This window comes from Protopterus annectens, chromosome 11.part0, assembly GCF_019279795.1.
Source record: "Protopterus annectens isolate FY-2018-M chromosome 11.part0, PAN1.0, whole genome shotgun sequence".
NCBI lineage: Eukaryota > Metazoa > Chordata > Ceratodontiformes > Protopteridae > Protopterus > Protopterus annectens.
This window is the reverse complement of record NC_056745.1, coordinates 308,841,859-308,858,749: the sequence shown is the minus strand read 5'-3', so window position 1 is coordinate 308,858,749 and position 16,891 is coordinate 308,841,859. Positions and strand designations below refer to the sequence as shown.

Sequence of the window (16,891 nt, the reverse complement as noted above, 5' to 3'; positions counted from 1 at the left end):
GGGTACCAGTGTTGCCGAGGCCAATCTGGAGCTATCAAAATCATCCTTGGCCTGTCCTGTCTGACCTTTAGTAATACCTTTGGAAGAAGAGGTAGAGGTGGAAAAGCATAGACATGAAGGTTTTTCCAACTGAAAGACAGAGCATCCACTTTCCAAGCTGTGTGATGAAACCCCTTTGTGCAATACTTTGGCAGCTGGTGGTTTAGTGGAGAAGCGAACAGATCTATGTCTGGAGTTCCCCATGACACTGTCAATTTCTGAAATACATGAAGATCCAGTTTCCACTCGTGGGGATCCATGATTTGTCTGCTTAATACATCTGCTAGGGAGTTCTGTGCTCCTGGCAGAAACCTTGCCTGAAGAGTCAGTTGCAGGCTTAACGCAGTCTCCCATAAAATCATTGCTTGCCTGCATAGAGGATAAGAATGTGTTCCCCCTTGCTTGTTGATGTACCACATGACAGTTGTGTTGTCTGTCAGAATCAACACCTGCCCTGGAAGAAATAACTCCTTGAACGCCACCAATGCAAACTGGACTGCTAACATCTCCTTCATGTTGATATGTAGATGCTGTAGTCTGGCAGGCCACTTGTCTTGTATCCACTTTCCATTTAGATGAGCTCCCAAGCAGTGTCCGAGGCATCTGTCGTTAAAATCTGACTCGCCTCTGGCCGGGTCACAGAGAGTCCCTTGTTTAGGTGACATTCCTGAGCCCACCACAAGAATTCCTTTTGAAGGCAAGGTATTATTTGAATGACAGTGTCCAAATCTTGGCAGTGCTGTGTCCATACATTTTTGAGATACCATTGCAGCTTCCTCATATGCAGTTTGGCATTGGGAAGCACCAGAATACAAGATGCCATGAACCCTAATGCTTGAAGGACTGTCCTTGCAGTCAGCACGGACTGATGAGATAGTTGATGGAAGTAAAGTGACAGACTCTTTTGTTTGTCCGGGGTTAAAAAGGCCATCTGGGCTGCTGTATTCAGTCTCACACCCAGAAAGCACATGTCTTGAGAGGGTACTAGACTGGACTTTATTTCGTTCACAGAATACCCTAGGCATCTTAGCACTGCTATGACATATTCCAGATGCTGTAGAAGGTGTTCTTTTTCTTGAGCCAGAATCAGGCAGTCGTCCAAGTAAGGATAAATTTGAATGCCTTGAAGCCTGAAGTAAGCTATCACTGGAGCCAGAACCTTTGTGAATACTCTGGGAACAGTAGATAAGCCAAAGGGCAATGCAGAGAACTGATAATGAAAATCTCCAGTTCGAAACCGCAGATACTTTCTGCAACTTAGCCTTATGGGCACATGAAGGTAAGCTTCCTTGAGATCCAAAGTTACCATCCAGTGATCCTTGCCCAGCAGAGGTAACAGTTGCTGTAACGTCAACATCTTGAACTTGGGAATGTCCAGATAAGTGTTGAGGATAGATAAATCCAAAATTGGTCTCCACGTGTTCCCCTTCTTTGGTACTAGGAACAGGCGAGAATAAAATCCGAAGCCCCTTTCTGACACAGGGACTGGCTGAATAGCCCCTATCTGGAGTAACTGAGAAACTTGATTGAGAGCCTCTTTTCTTTGTGGAGGAGGAACATCTGGCATGCCTTTGAAAGGGGGCATTGTGTGGAAATAAAATCTGTACCCGTGATGAATGATATCCAGCACCCATCTGTCTTGAGTGATTAAATCCCAATTTTCTTTGAAAAGAGACAATCTTCCTCCCAAAGGAGCTGCCAGACGAGAGTCCACTGGCAGCTGAAAAGGCAGGTCATTGGTTCTGCTTACGAAAGGACTGACCCCTGCCCTCACCAGAAGTCTGAGCAGGTGAACTGTCTGATCTAGGCCTAAACGAACCTTGAGCCCTGCCCCTACCACGTCTAGATCTACCCCTAGACTGGGAACCATAAGCAGGATATGTCCACCCCTTAGCAGGCCAATTTCTACTAAACTTCGGAGGCTGCACCTGCAAAAAATCTTTAACAGTCTGCATAGACTTAGCTTTGTCCTCCATTTTCTTTAAAACTGCTTCCACAGGCGGTCCAAACAACACATCAGACTGTAAAGGAGCATCCAAAATCCTGGTCTTAACATGCTCAGCTAAATTCTGATCCTTCAACCATGCATGTCTGCGAAGAACAGAACTAGTAGCAGCCACCCTCGAGGAGGCCTGAACAGCATCAAAACCACACTGCAAAGAATGCTTACCCACTTGTTCAGACACATGAACCAAATCCAGCAATTCTTTACACTCAATACCTTCCGCCAAAGCATCTACCTTAGATTTCAATTGTGAAAGGAGATAATTCTGATATTTCAGCATATGAAATTGACAATTCAACGCCCTCATGGCTAGAGTGGAAGAAGTATATACTTTCTTACCCCACCTATCCAAAGCCCTTGCCTCTTTATCAGAGGGTACAGGATTTTTAACAACAGAAGCTTTAACTCCTTTAGGCCCCTGAGAAACAGTTTCTGGGTCCGCCCTGGGACTCTTAAACAAATACTTATGAGCTTCGGGCACCCTATAATACCTATCAGGCTTAACAGGAGCAGGAGGCAAGGAATCAGGGTTCAGAGAAGCCTCTGCAAAAACATCCTCCACCACATTCAACACAGGAGGAATAGCTAAGGGCCTATGCTGAGGCAAAAACAAGAATTCCCTAAGCCTTTTCCTGGAATCAGAGTAATCTTGGCCTTCCCATTTAAAGTGCTCCCTCATGGAGTGAAGAGTCTCTGAAAATGAAAAATCCTCAGGAGGAGAAGCTGAAGGAGTGGAATCATCCACATCAGAATCAGAATAAGCAGGAAACTCTTGCAAGTCTTCCACAGAAGACTCTGAAGCCTGTGAACACTGTTCAAAACTATCAAACTCCTGTTCCACCCTAGGCCTCTTATCAGGTGGGGGCATAGAACCTCTAATCAGAGTAATCAAATCTTCAGCCATTTTAAGCATATGTTTCTTAGGCACAGAGCCCGAAATGCTAGAAGAAGCCCCTACAGAAGCTGAACTTGGCCTTCCTCTAAAAGAAGCTCTGGAAACAGAAGGAGAGGCCCTAACTACCTTGGGAAGAGAGGGAAGAACAGTTACCTGAGAAGCCCCCTCAGCCTGGCCTACTTCCTGAGAAGGCACATCCTGTAACAGTAAAGTATCTGCCTGAGACTCCATAGAGACTCCTGGCAAAACCTCTGGCTCCCTGAGCCTTCTAAAGGACCGACGTCCGGGCCTTCCGTTCCTCTCCCCTAGACTTCACTGTTTTGTCCTTGCGCTTCTTAGATGAAGCAGGCGTCGGAGCATCCGACGGCATAGTATAATTGCAACGCTTCCCAAACACTAACCTAGCACAATCAAGCCTCCTCTTAATAGTGCGCTTATTAAATCTAGCACAAGAGCGGCAACCAACAACGTCGTGCTCAGGCCCTAAACAAGGTATACACAATGTATGATAATCCCTATGCGGTATCTGCTTCCCACAAGAAATACAGTTATTCACTTTTTCTGACATCCGGTAATATACTGAGGCAAGAAAATACCAAAATGTTCCCCAACGGGGTTACTTAGCCAACTCTGTACTCGGTCTGAAACTCCGGTTTCGGAAAATCTCAGAACGCCAACCTGCACTCGCAAAATTGCTTCTGCATCGGACCATGCGGCAAAAAAGACTGAGGAAATGACGTCGGTCATGCGCATTAGTACCCTGACGTACTGACGTCAGTCTAAGGCGCCATGACCGACGTCAGCCTTATACTCTGGTATTCGGGCCGACTGGGACGCGGACTATACCCAATAGTCAGGACTGCAGCAAGGGAAGACGAAGAACATCCCTGATTTTGCAGGCCTCCTCTGCCATGTGGATGGTGTCTTCCCTTTGAACTCCCTCCTCTGCCTCTGAGGGAGTAGTCCCCATATGATCCTGGAAATATCCCTGGGATTTATGGAACCACATTTTCTTGCCACCTCTCTGAGTCCTTGAAAAGGATTGTCGAGGGGTAGAAAAGTGAATCTCTATGGCAGACAGGATCTTGCCTTCCTGTTCTCTGCAGGAAAGCATTTCTTTTACAGAGGGGCCAAATAAAGACATTCCATCAAAAGGAGTATTGATGAAGGAAGACTTGAAAGGCTTTGCAAAGTTGCATAATTGCATCCAGGCATGTCTCCTTATAGCTACGTCTGAATCAGGGGCCCGTGAGGTGTCTTCTGCTGAGTGAGAAATCAACCTCATTGATGCATTGGAAATAAATATAAGAGTGGTCAGCTGTGAAGATGATCTTTAGTAATGTTCTGCAAACATGAACTCTGAGAGAGTTTTGATAGTTCTTTGGTCAAATCCCTCTGTAATCTCATAAACTGTGCCAGGTGGTTCAGGGACCTTAAGACAAAGGCTGCTGAAGCAAACACATACTTTACAAACCTGTCCAACACCCTAAACCCTCTCTTAGGGGTGGACAGATGAGCTCTGTTCTCCTAGCTCTTTTTGGTGTTGCTGCCACAATCACTGCATCAGCAGGGGCTCCTTTGCTGCAGTGGGGTTTATCTTTTGGAGGGACTAAAATGTTGTCCTGATGGAGTGGCATAGGTTCAACAGAATCCAGTTCCTTCCATGCCTGGTGAGAAACTAAGTGGATAAGCTCATCAGCTGGGGGAGTCACCCAACATATAGATGGGCAAGCACTAAAAGCCTCCAGAAATACTGACTTCTCAGGGGAAGGATTATCTGACAATCAAAAATCTTTCTGTTTAAGGATTTCCAAAATGTATCTAAATGAGATGACATCAGGTGATCATCTGGGGGACCTTACCCCTTCGTCAAAATCAGTATCTTCTGTGAGAGATTCAAAGGGGTAATCTATGTGTCTCCTTTTATGTGTACTCTTTTGGTGAACCTACTCAGTAAGATTCTCTGAGGAGGTGTCCAAAGAGATGGGTAGTTCTTCCATGGGAACTGTCTGGCTGCTAGATGGAACTGGCTGTCCCTGTGGAGTAGATCTGATGGGATCAGACCTCAAAAGCATAGACGGAAACGGGGTAAGATCCAAGGAAGTAAGAGGGACTGGATCTCTTAAATGAGAGAAAACCCTTTCCACAACCTCGAAGGCAGACAGACTCAGAGAAGCCATGGCAGGCCTCGCTGGAACCAAAACTTCCAATGCAGGCAAATTACGACTCTGTACAGATCTGTGCCTTGAGGAGGGACTCAGATTCAAGTTATCTAGTAGTGAGGCACTGAGGGGCAAGGATGGTTCTAATATCAGTAGAGTAGATCCCGGCCCCATGGATCTGAAGCTTCGGCTCCAGGACTCATCTTGATCTGATGGCACAGGAACAGAACTGGTCAGGGAAACTGTCAGGGCTGAAGATGTAATTCTCTTTGGCTCCAACATTGGAACTCTTGGAACTTTTGAATCCTGGGGCTCCAAAACTGAAGGACAGATTAGGGAAGGAGATATAAATGTGTGGGCAGTAGCAGGAAGGCTTGCAGACCCAACAAGATATGGAGCCAATATAACCCCCATCTGGGTCTGAGCTCTGATGAACTTTCTCATCATCCTATCTACTTTTGCTTCAAAAAGACTCCTTCAGGACCTAACAGATGAGGTAGTAGACTGATTTCTGGAGTGTTTTCTCAAGGGTTGCATTACTGGAGAGTGGATTTGAGGAAAAATAGGGTCGACCATGAACTTGGGTGAGTGAGCTCTCATTGTGCAAGAAGCGCTAGATACTGGATCCAATGGTTTTGGATCCGTAAGTCAGATGGCAGGACTATTGGATCTGAAGGCTTAGGATTCATAGTTTTTACTTCCTTTTTGGACAGATGAACTTGGATCTGATGATCTTCCAATTTTTTGTGGTAGTTCCAAGGATAAAGAAGTTTTTGTTTACTTTAGAAGGGAAAGTTTCCTGTGATCTGTAAAAGCCTTGGATAGTTTGCTGGGGTTTGAGCCCTGGAGGAAAAAGAAGGAGGTAAAAGCACTTTTAATACCAGTTTGTGTCTTCTGTTTGCAATAGCCCTTGAGTTAAATGCAGCATATATGATACAGTTTGTACCGAGATGTGCTTCTCCCAAACAACAAGCTCACTCCCTGTGGGCATCTGAGTTTGGAATTTTGTGCCCACAGGTAGTGCATTTTTTAAAACCTGTAGGCTTCTCAGTCATATTAGCTATAACTAATAAAATAGTGGAAAAGTAAATTATAACTAACTTTTTTAAGTAAATAAAGAATATAGAAAAAAACTACTAATGGTAGTAGTTAAGAATACCCTAAAATTTGGGTATCTAGGTAAGAAAAAAGGGATAGAATGGTAAATATAGGAGAAGTACCAACAATGGTATATAAACATTACCTTTTGAAAAGGTAGGGAGTAAACAGATAATTTCAAACTACTGAGAGGGAAGAACTAAATGTAAATAGTTAACCAGGAAACAGAGTTTTTAAAAGATAAAAAATGCTTACTACACAATCTGAACACTACAAGAGTGGATCCACATCCATGCACGATAGCAGCAAATCAGATCGGAGGTAATGGGGATGGACTTGGGCATTATACGTGGAGGGAGGAGCTCAATAGTTTATTCATTTTATTTATTTATTTAACATTTGTTGACTGGAAAAGTCTGATTAGGACAGAGCCTATTTTCAGTAGAGGCCTGGGGAGAAATGCTACAGATGCATGTCTTTGGAATGTGGGAAGAAACCAGAGTACCCATAGAAAACCCATGCAAATGGAGGGAGGACATGCAGACTTCACACAGAAGGCAACCCAACTGAGAATCTAACCAGAAAACCTCTTCCTGTGAGGTGACAACATTAACCACTGCACAGTGAAGATGAGCACTGAGATGCAATGTCTGTGAAAAGTGACCAAGTCAGATCTTAGGTTGGATCCGTGACCCATAAGTTGAGGAACAATAAAATAGACATCAGATCCTTAATTTTAGGTTAATTAATACCTGTGTGTGCAGCTGAAAATTTGGAACATTTTTTTTCTATTAGAAGGGTTAAACTTCATTTGAATATGTACATAGTTTTGTAAGTTTATTTTAAGTTAACAGGTTATGGGAATGTTATGAGGGTATATTTATATTTTGGTTTGAGGGTTTTCATTAAAACAAAAAGTCTTATAAAATGTGACATAGGTTTAAATGGAGGTGTCAGGAAACAATTGTATAAAGGATCAACCTGCCAAATTTTAGTGAGTGCATGTAACACAAAAGTTGGAAATAGATATTTTAAAAAGCTGTCATATATAATAAGTGAGAATAATAACTTGTGATAATAACGGCTACATTAAACATATTATTTTGGAACATGACTGATCTCACAGGTATAGACAAAAAGGTAAGAGTATTGAATTATAATAAGAAATGCACAGTAAAAATAGCAATGCTACAGGAGACTCATTTGAAATGAAGTGAGCATACAAATTTGATAAAGAAAGTATTTTGGGATGGATATTCAGCAGAATATCAGGGACAAATGAAAAGGGGAATATTTATACTAATTGCTAGTGGAGCTACAATAGTGATAGAAGAGGTAAAATAACAGACAGTAATGGAAGATTTGTGGTAGTAAGGGGCTACTGGAAAGTGGGGAGGATTACACTGACATCTATTTATATTCTACCTAAAATTGCAATGTTGGGGTTTAAAAGAAAATTTTGGAAGAAATAATCAGTTTTCAGCAGGGAATATTGCTTATAGGTGGGGACTGCAGCCTGATTTGCAAAAGTGAAGCTGTATCTGGGGGACATAGAGGGGGAAATATAACAAAAGAGGGTAGATTTCTGAAGGAATTTATGAAAATATTTAGTATGGAAGACGTGAATTCAGTAGTAAGAGCTCAGAGAGAATTTACATATTATTCACCAAGGTACAATAACTGGGATAGCATAGGATCATAGGATCATAGGAGGTTACTAGGTCAACAGTCCCAGGGCCCTTACAAGCCTAGCCAAGTTCAACCCATGTTCCTAAGGGTGTCTGATTCAAGCAGACTCTAAAATCAGCACCTATTGCCCCTGTCCAAGAGGGAAACAGGTGGAACCCCCCCAGGGTGAATTTCCAGTTACCCATCCCATCATCCAAATTATGCTTAAGTACAGCCAATGAGTGGTTTTGTTTAACATGAATAAGAAGCTTTTTTCAAAGGTGGGGCAACCTCTGTGAGACAAATCTTTCTTTCCAGCAGGTTCTGTTGATGTCACATACCAGGTTAAAGTTCTTTGAGTGAACGACCTAAGTCTTCCATAAATATTTCTATTGGTGCATCAATAGAAACTAAGATAAAAATGCAGGGTTTTGAAGTGCAAATGAAACACAGACACTTCTGCACCTACTGCTTAAAAAGAGAGGAATTTAAGGAATGGGTAGTGGAAATGATTTAAGAGTTATTGGGGAAGACAGAAATTTCTTCATTTTATATATAGCTAGTCAGTGGGATAAAATAGAAGTGGAGTTTAAAAATAGGGAAGGAATAAAAGAAAAAAAGATATGGTTAAGAAGTGACAAGAATTACTTAGAGAGGCTGACAAAAGAGGCACAATTACAGAGTACTAAAGGGAAAATAAGGGACTATCTGGATAATTCACATGAGTTTAGAAAGACTGCTGTTAAGCAACTGTTTTTGATAATAACTCTGGGGCACAATGACTTAGGCAGCAGAAAGTAAAAAGGGTTATTGCCAAACTCAGGGAGCATATAACAAGGAAATAACCAGAGATCCTGTAAGTGTACTAAAGGTATTTTGGAAACTTTATAAAAATTTGTATAAAGCTGGGAATGTGGAATAAAGGGAAAGCACCAAATGGAAATATTTATGGAAGGCTTAGGTATGCCAAAGTTAGAGGTAGATGAGGCTCAACAATGAACAGTTAAGATAGGAGGAGATGAGATAAAATGATGATTTATTAATCTGCAGGAAAGTTTTCAGGAACAGATGGCATTCCAGTGGAGGTTAGGAAATTAGAAGGGAAGAAGGCAATAAAGATCGGGAAGGTTTTGTTTAGCAGTCTTTTAAATGGAGGGGAAGCACCAACATCCTGGATGAAAGGTGTGGTTACTGTAATACTTAAAGATGGTAAAGACTCATCAGTCCCAGCTTCATATAGGCCCATTTCAACTGTAAAGGATGATTATAAAGTATTTTTGTCTGTAATACCTAAACAAATGGCAAAGGTATTGCCCAAATTGATAAGTATGGATCAATGTGGTTTTATGAGGGGAAGCAAATATTTGACAACATTAATAGAACAACGATGATCCAGAGGGAAGCAAAATGTATGAAAATACTGATGTTGTTGGGGGGTCTTGATGCAGAGAAAGCATTTGACAGAGTAAGTTTTTTTTATGAGTAGGTCAATGGAAACATTTGCATTTTCTGATACAACAATAAGGTTAATTAAGAGGATATACAAGGGATCAGAGATTAAAATTAAAGTGGGAGGGTTCCTCTCTGAAAAGTTGTCTGAACAGAGGAACCAGGCAAAGGTGTCCTCTTTCCCTTTGCATTACATTTACAGCCACTGGCAAGGGAAATAAGGGGCCCAGTAATTCTAAGATACAACTGGTATGGTAATCAAGAAAATTTGGCTTTATTTACAGAGAATATTATTTTGTACCTGATAAAACCAGAAAAGTATATCTCAGTATCGTGGAACATTCTAAGACAGTTTCAAGTCTTTTCAGGATATAAAATTAATGAAGACAAAAGGGTTAAGATGTACCCACTCATTAATTATTTCAGCAATACTAATATTTATAGGGTCATGATAAAAAGAAGTATTTAGGGGGTATGGGTTAAAAAGGACTATGTCATCTAGGTATATGTGGGAAGAGACCAAACAAAAGATATTACAAAAACTGAGAAACTGGAAGCTCTTGTTTATGGATATGAATAGCAAGGTACAAGCGGGGAAAACGTTTTTAGTTACTTTAATTTTATATACAGGTCAGGCATATTTTTATTAACCAGATGATAAGATGTGGACCGTAATTAATAGAGAGTTGAATGATTTTATCTGGGAGGGGAAGAGGGCAAGGGTCAAGTGGGATAAGTTGATCCTTCCAACAGAACAAGGTAGTTTAGGATTACCTGATTTGAAGGGATATTTCAGAGCTACACAGTTAAGCCTCATGTGCATAACACAAGCAGAAAGCTTTAATTCATAGTGGAAAGGGATGATGATGAAGCAGGGAAGAAATTCAAGACATAAAGAAAGAGTAGGATTTTGGATGCAGATCCTGAAGGAGAATAACAGCCATACAGACTATTATATTCATAAGGTAGCAGAATGTATTCTAAGAACTATACCAACACGAGAATGGAGAAAGGAGATTTTACCAATAGGAATTATTGCAATTTGAGGAACAGACAATAGGCAAGAGGGGGCTAGAATTTACTGGAGAGACCTGGCAAAGGAACTAAGGTATTGGGAGCAAATAACTAGAGAAGGAAAATTAAAAGAATAGGAACAGGTCAAGAAGCCATTTGGACTTCAGACTACAGGCTGCTTCCCTATCAGGGATTGTTATCAGAAAATAAATAGAAAGGGATAGGATAATCCTAAGTGAATGATCTGCTCTGTTAGAACTTTTAGTTGAATCTAGAAGAGAAGATGCTGTTAAAAAAAGGTAATTAGTAGAAGATATAAACTATTGAACAATATAAGAATCAGAGGAGGTCAGACAAAAAGACTGCAGAGAGAGAGGAAGGATAAGCAACTCACAAGGAAACAATGGGACAAGATATGTATGGCTCCCAAATATGCAACAAAGTCTAGAGATTTATGATTTTTGTTTGGAAGTGTTTGCATAGCTATGTTTATACCCCAAGCAAACTCCAAATATTTTTTTCTCAGACAGATGGCAAATGTTGGCAGTGTAATGGGAGAGAAAGAGATAACTGGGAACATATGTTTTTGCAGTGTAATGAGTTGGCAGACTTTAAAAATTCCCTAAAGAGTGCTCTGTTAGAAATATTGGGTGAGCAGATGTGTGTAATGAAGGAAATGATTTTATGAGCTGGATACAGGATATCAGTTGCCTAGACTTAGCACGGTCTTGTTAAGTTTGCTTTTTTGGCAGCCAGCAGAATTAATGACTAGAAAATGGTGTAAAAGAAAAGTAGTCTAAATGGTAGAAAGGTGTCTAAACCAACTGCATTTGAATTACTGAGCATTGTATAAAATAACTGGAAGTGAGATCACATATGGGAGCATGTCATGTGATTGAACGTAATTTTTGTAAATGCAAAATGAACGATGCTGTTCGCCTGATGACAGTGGAGTTTGTTTCTTTCTCCACTGTTGTGCTACCTTGGAATTAGCGTACATAATTCAGGGGTTGGTGGTGTCTCCCCACATGAGGAGGGGGGTGTAGTGTGGGCTTTCTCTTTCAAAAAAAAAAAAAAATAGTTGAGTTGTTTGAAGGTAGTTTCAATGAAACTTTTCATTTTTTTCCCCATTCGTCAAACTTGTCTTTCAAAGAGTTTACATGAATCTGGAGTAAATTACAGAGAAAAAAAGTGGAAATTGTGGAAATAATACACGCAGAATAATGTTTTGCAAGAGGAGTGTGGTTTAACAGAAGGCAGAAATTGATCAAATTATATAATGTTAGATTGCTGATTATTGTATTAAAAATATGTGATGTATAATGTTTGTAACTGGACATAATTACATGGTTTGTTTTATTTTACATAAATGTATATTTGAATATGTCTTCAGTGATAATTAAATAAAGGTGTTAGAAAAGAAAAACAAATGTTGTCCCATGAGCACTGGACAGGTTTACATATAAAGCAAACCTATTTCATTTAAAGAAACACCTATATTTGCAAAATACATATATGAAATCATATATAATGACTTTGACATGGGAAATAATATTTCAAAAGGACACTCAATACAGTTAACTGAAGATATTAAAACAAACATCTTATTATCGATAAAATATACATGCTTTACACAATACTGGAAAGTTTTTAATTGGAAATGCTTGCACAAAGCATTCTTAACTCCAGACAGAATCAGTAAAATTAGTTCTTCCATAAAAGGAATATGTTGGAGATGTGAGCAAGTACTCAATGCAGACTGGAACCACATTTTCTTTGATTGTGTCAAAATTAAGCCATTTTGGACTGGTATTAACATTCTACAAGCTTTATTTAATTGGTCATTTTATTTAACTAAAGCTCTTGTATTATTAAATGTGAACGAATGTCCTCATTTGAAAAGGTTAAACATGTATCTAGTATGGACTATACTTGGAATTTCAAGGAAGTGTATAACAAGAAGATGGAATACAAACACAATACCAACTTTGGAAGACTTCTACAACCTACTGAAGATCACAGCATTATTGGAAATTTCAATTAAAGAATTAAGAATTTATCCAAAGCCATTTATCAACAACCCGTGGGGAAAAGTCTTATTGTTGATTGACACTATACAATAATTACAATAATTGATCAGACACTCTGGTAATGGACAGGTCATACTTATAAAGTAACTGTATACATTAAGATCTGTTATAGTGTCAGGCTAATGTAAATAGTGTACATAGTTATTTATGATGTTATTTATAAATACTATGGAATTCATTCAAATGTATACTTGAAAAATAAAAAAAAATGTTTGAGAAAGAAAAAAAATGTCGAATGGCAGAAGATTAACCACAAAAAGTCAAAACACAAAATACAGAAAAGCTAAACATATGTTCTATGTAGGGAGGCAATTCCACCTGAACACCTATACCCCCTGCTAATTATATATACCAACTCCAAGGTTGTGCAACAGCAGTAAAAGGGCAAAACACCAACCCCTCCTGTATCACAACCTAATTAAATTACTGTTTTTGACCTTTTGCACATGTCTTCTACCCACAATTCCAAATAGAAAGTGGCTCAGATCACTTCTGTAAAGGGCTGGTGAATTTTCTTATCTAGTATATAAGTATTTCTGTACAAGTATTATTAAAAAGGGTGTTATACAGACTAAGATTAGCCAAGTGAAGTATAGATATGTCTTAATGAATATTAATAATTTATAGAAGTAGCTTATTGTGATTTTAATTAGTATCAGTAGCTATAGCATGCACTGTTCTCAGCTAATTTGAATATATTAGCAAGTTATAAAATGCAATTCCAAGATGCCATCATCTCATGTGTACAGAGAAGGACACCACCAGGTTGATCAAAAAAATGTTCACTTACCTACAGTTACCCTTGTAGCCTGCTTAGATGGCACTGGAATTGATTGGTAGTATAGTGGATTTGAATAATTAAGAAATAGTGATTTAAAAATCTAGTCTTCTCCTCCTAACTAGATTGAAATAAATGAAAAATACAGAGACTTAGTGCAGAATGAAAAAGTGGATGCAAAGAACTGAAAACAATGAAAATGGAGCACGTAGTCAATTTTCGTTATACAATCTGTTTATTATATATATATATATATATATATATATATATATATATATATATGTATATTAATATTTGTCAGTGGTCATTTATTTCAAGCTTTTCAATGCAGTAAGAAATACCTACTTTAGGACTCTCTGTGTTGCAGCACCTTTCTGAACATCTTGTTGAGTTGCATGGCATTTTTCCACATGTGCTCTTTTCTTCTGTGCTTCTTGTTTTTTCTTACTAAGATCATGATCTGCATTCTGCAAAAAAAAAAAAAAAAAAAAACAGAGTTGTTTGTATTTATTTTTCTTGTTATAAATAAAAGAAATGGCACCTCCTATTATATTTATGTTGTGTTCAATTCAGCAAACTTCATTATATACAAAATCACAGATTGTAGTTTAGTGCACATGAGTAAAGCAAAGCAAGGGAAGTGCTTCATGTGCAATGGCTTATTGCTGTGAAGATAAAATGCTCCATTTGATGACTTTTGGATACTTGGAATAGTAATCAACATGGATGAAATAATATGGGAAGGTAGTAATTGATCAACTTATGTAATACTGTACAGAAGACTATATGTGCTGTATAAAACTGTGAACATGTTAATACGTTTTTTTTTTTCATTTATATAAATGTAAGTTTCTCTATGCCACAAGTGATAATTCAATAAATAAGGTGTTAAAAAACATGGGTGAGATAAATGAAACAAATCAACTTTTACTTTGTTGAATGGTCTGGAGTCTGACAGTATTTCATAAATGACACTTTAATGATTCATGTAACAGATTTGACACATTTTTCTTTAAGCACTATTTGATGAGACACACTAAATCAAAACAAAACATTCTCTGTCTTTGCAGTTAACAATGTGTACTTCATGAATTCTTTGTAATATTTGGTCCAATAGTTGATCTAGTACAATTAAGCTAGTGCATTTAAACGACTCTTTATGACTCATGAATTCCACAATGTAGTGCCTTTGAACTGGTAATGAAACTTTCCTCTTGTTATTTAACAGACCTTTCAGTACCAAAGCTTGAAACATTTGTAATTCCACATCATGTTCAGTATAATTGCTAACATCTTGATATCTGTATCCTGACATTAGTAAGCGACGAACATTTATTATAATTTTTGGGTCATGTTGCCAGATATTGTTAATGCACTCCCTCAGATATGCTGCAAACAGTGCACTAGCTGTCTCCATTTTCTTGGCAGGTTTGTAAGAAAAAGTCATATCAAATCATTGCAGTGACAAAGGTATCCTCTGTAGCCACCGGGTTGTCATATGTAGTGGTTCATGGAATATACTGTACAAAGGCTTGCAGACTGATTCCTCACTGATTGTTTTTTATAAATATATTCATAAAATCTGTCACCGCTATATAAAACAGCCAACCACTTTTCTCAATATGTACATAACAAGTCCATGGCTCAGTGACTCATCTAGAGCTATACACCAGAGGCTGCCTCTCCTGCAACAAAATTGCTCCATATTTGGACTGACTGCATTAAACTGTAATTTAAACAGTCTGGTCATATGATACTATTGTAGTGGTTGTGCTTCTGTCAGAAGTAGAGAATTCAGGTCTATATTTGGCTATCAAAAAATAAAAAAAACAAAACAGCAAAATATCAAATGGAAGACAACAAAACCGACCATTACTGAACAATGACATCAGTGAAAATAAATTAATCGACTGGCCTTCGTTGGCCAACAACCAGGATGTAATATGATGCATAAGGTAAGTGAAGGGAAACCTTTTAAATATGCCCTATTCCCCACTGTAGTGTGATCTCAGAGTTGGTATTTATAGTTGGGGGGGTACAGCCACCCCCATTGGGGGGTGTGGGGGGCATAGCCCCCACCTTGGCCAATCAATTACTTTTTTTTATGCTGTCATTCTTCGGTAATTGTCAGTTTTGCTGTCTTCCATTCGATATTTTGCTGTTCAGATTTTTTATTTTTCGGTAGCCGAACATATACCAGAAAATTCTTCTCCAGAGAGTGTTCTTATCTACTGTTTCCTCAAAGGCATAGGAACTCTTCAGATAAGTTTAGAATTAATTTATATAGGTACTAAACCATAACTAAAAATCTCAACAAAATAAGTACTTATCAGTAGGACATTCCAGTTTTGCCGCCATTGTTACTTTATATGGATCTAGTTGAATGTACTGGTTAGTTAACATATGCCCCATGAATTTAAAATGAATTATACAAAGTTAGCACTCATTTTTATTTAGTTTTAACTTATTAAACCCTAGTACGTCATGCAACTGTTAAGTTCCATGTCATGTTTTTCTATGGATTCGCCTCATTGAAAAATGTCATCTGTAATATTTGTGACATCTTCCAGTCATTTAATGTTATATGCCATATCTCAAAGAAACACATCCGGAGATGAAATGTTTCTGAATCATCATCTTCTTTCGGCTGTTGCCACAGCGGATCATCTGTTTCCATTTCTTCCTGTCCTCTGCATCTTGCTCTGTCACACCAACCACCTGCATGTCCTCTCTCACCACATCCATAAACCTTACTCAGGCCTTACTCTTTTCCTGTTACCTGGTAGCTTCATCCTTAGCATCTTTTTCCCAATATACTCAGCATCCCTCCTCAGCAAATGTCCAAAACAATGTAATCTTGCCTCTCTGGCTTTGTCTCCAAACATTTCAACCCGGGCTGACCCTCTAATATACTTATTCCTGATCCTGTCCACCCTCATCACACCCAGTGCAAATCTTAACATCTTTAATTCTGCCACATCCAGCTCTAACTCCTGCCTTTTTGTCAATGCCACTGGCTCCAACCCATATAACACAGCTGGCCTCACTACTCTCTTGTAGACCTTCTCTTTCACTCTTACGGGTACTCGTCTGTCACAATCACTGCTGACACTCTTCTCCACCCAATCCATCCTGCCTGTACTCTCTTCTTCACCTCTCTTCTACACTCACCATTACTCTGAACTATTGATTCCAAGTATTTAAACTCATCCACCTTCGCCACCTCTACTCCTTGCATCCTCACCATTCCTCTATCCTCCCTCTCATTCACACACATATATTTTGTCTTAGTCCTGCTGAACTCCATTTCTCTTCTCTCTAGAGAATATCTCCATCTCTCCAGGATCTCCTCCACTTGTTCCCTACTCTCACTACAGATTACAATGTCATCTGCAAACATCATAGTCCATGGGGACTTCTGTTTGATCTCGTCTGTCAACCTGTCCATCACCATTGCAAATAAGAAAGGGCACAGAGCTGATCCTTGATGTAATCCCACCTCCACCTTAAATGCATCCATCACTCCCACTGCAGACCTCGCCGCTGTCACACTACCCTCGTACATATCCTGTACCACTCTTACATACTTCTCTGACACTCGCGACTTCCTCATACAAAACCACAACTCCTCTCTAGGCACCCTGTCGTATGCTTTCTCTAAGTCTACAAAAACACAATGCAACTCCTGACCTT

General features: G+C 39.1%; 1 protein-coding gene across 1 annotated transcript in view; it reads right to left on the bottom strand.

Moving 5' to 3' along the window:
- The window catches only part of CFAP54 (cilia and flagella associated protein 54), a 2,749,537-nt gene that overhangs the window by 1,321,401 nt on the left and 1,411,245 nt on the right, over window positions 1-16,891 (bottom strand). The window contains exon 35 of the mRNA XM_044087198.1: window positions 13,542-13,665. Coding sequence (XP_043943133.1) covers window positions 13,542-13,665 — 124 coding nt within the window. The remainder of the gene's footprint in view (window positions 1-13,541; window positions 13,666-16,891) is intronic.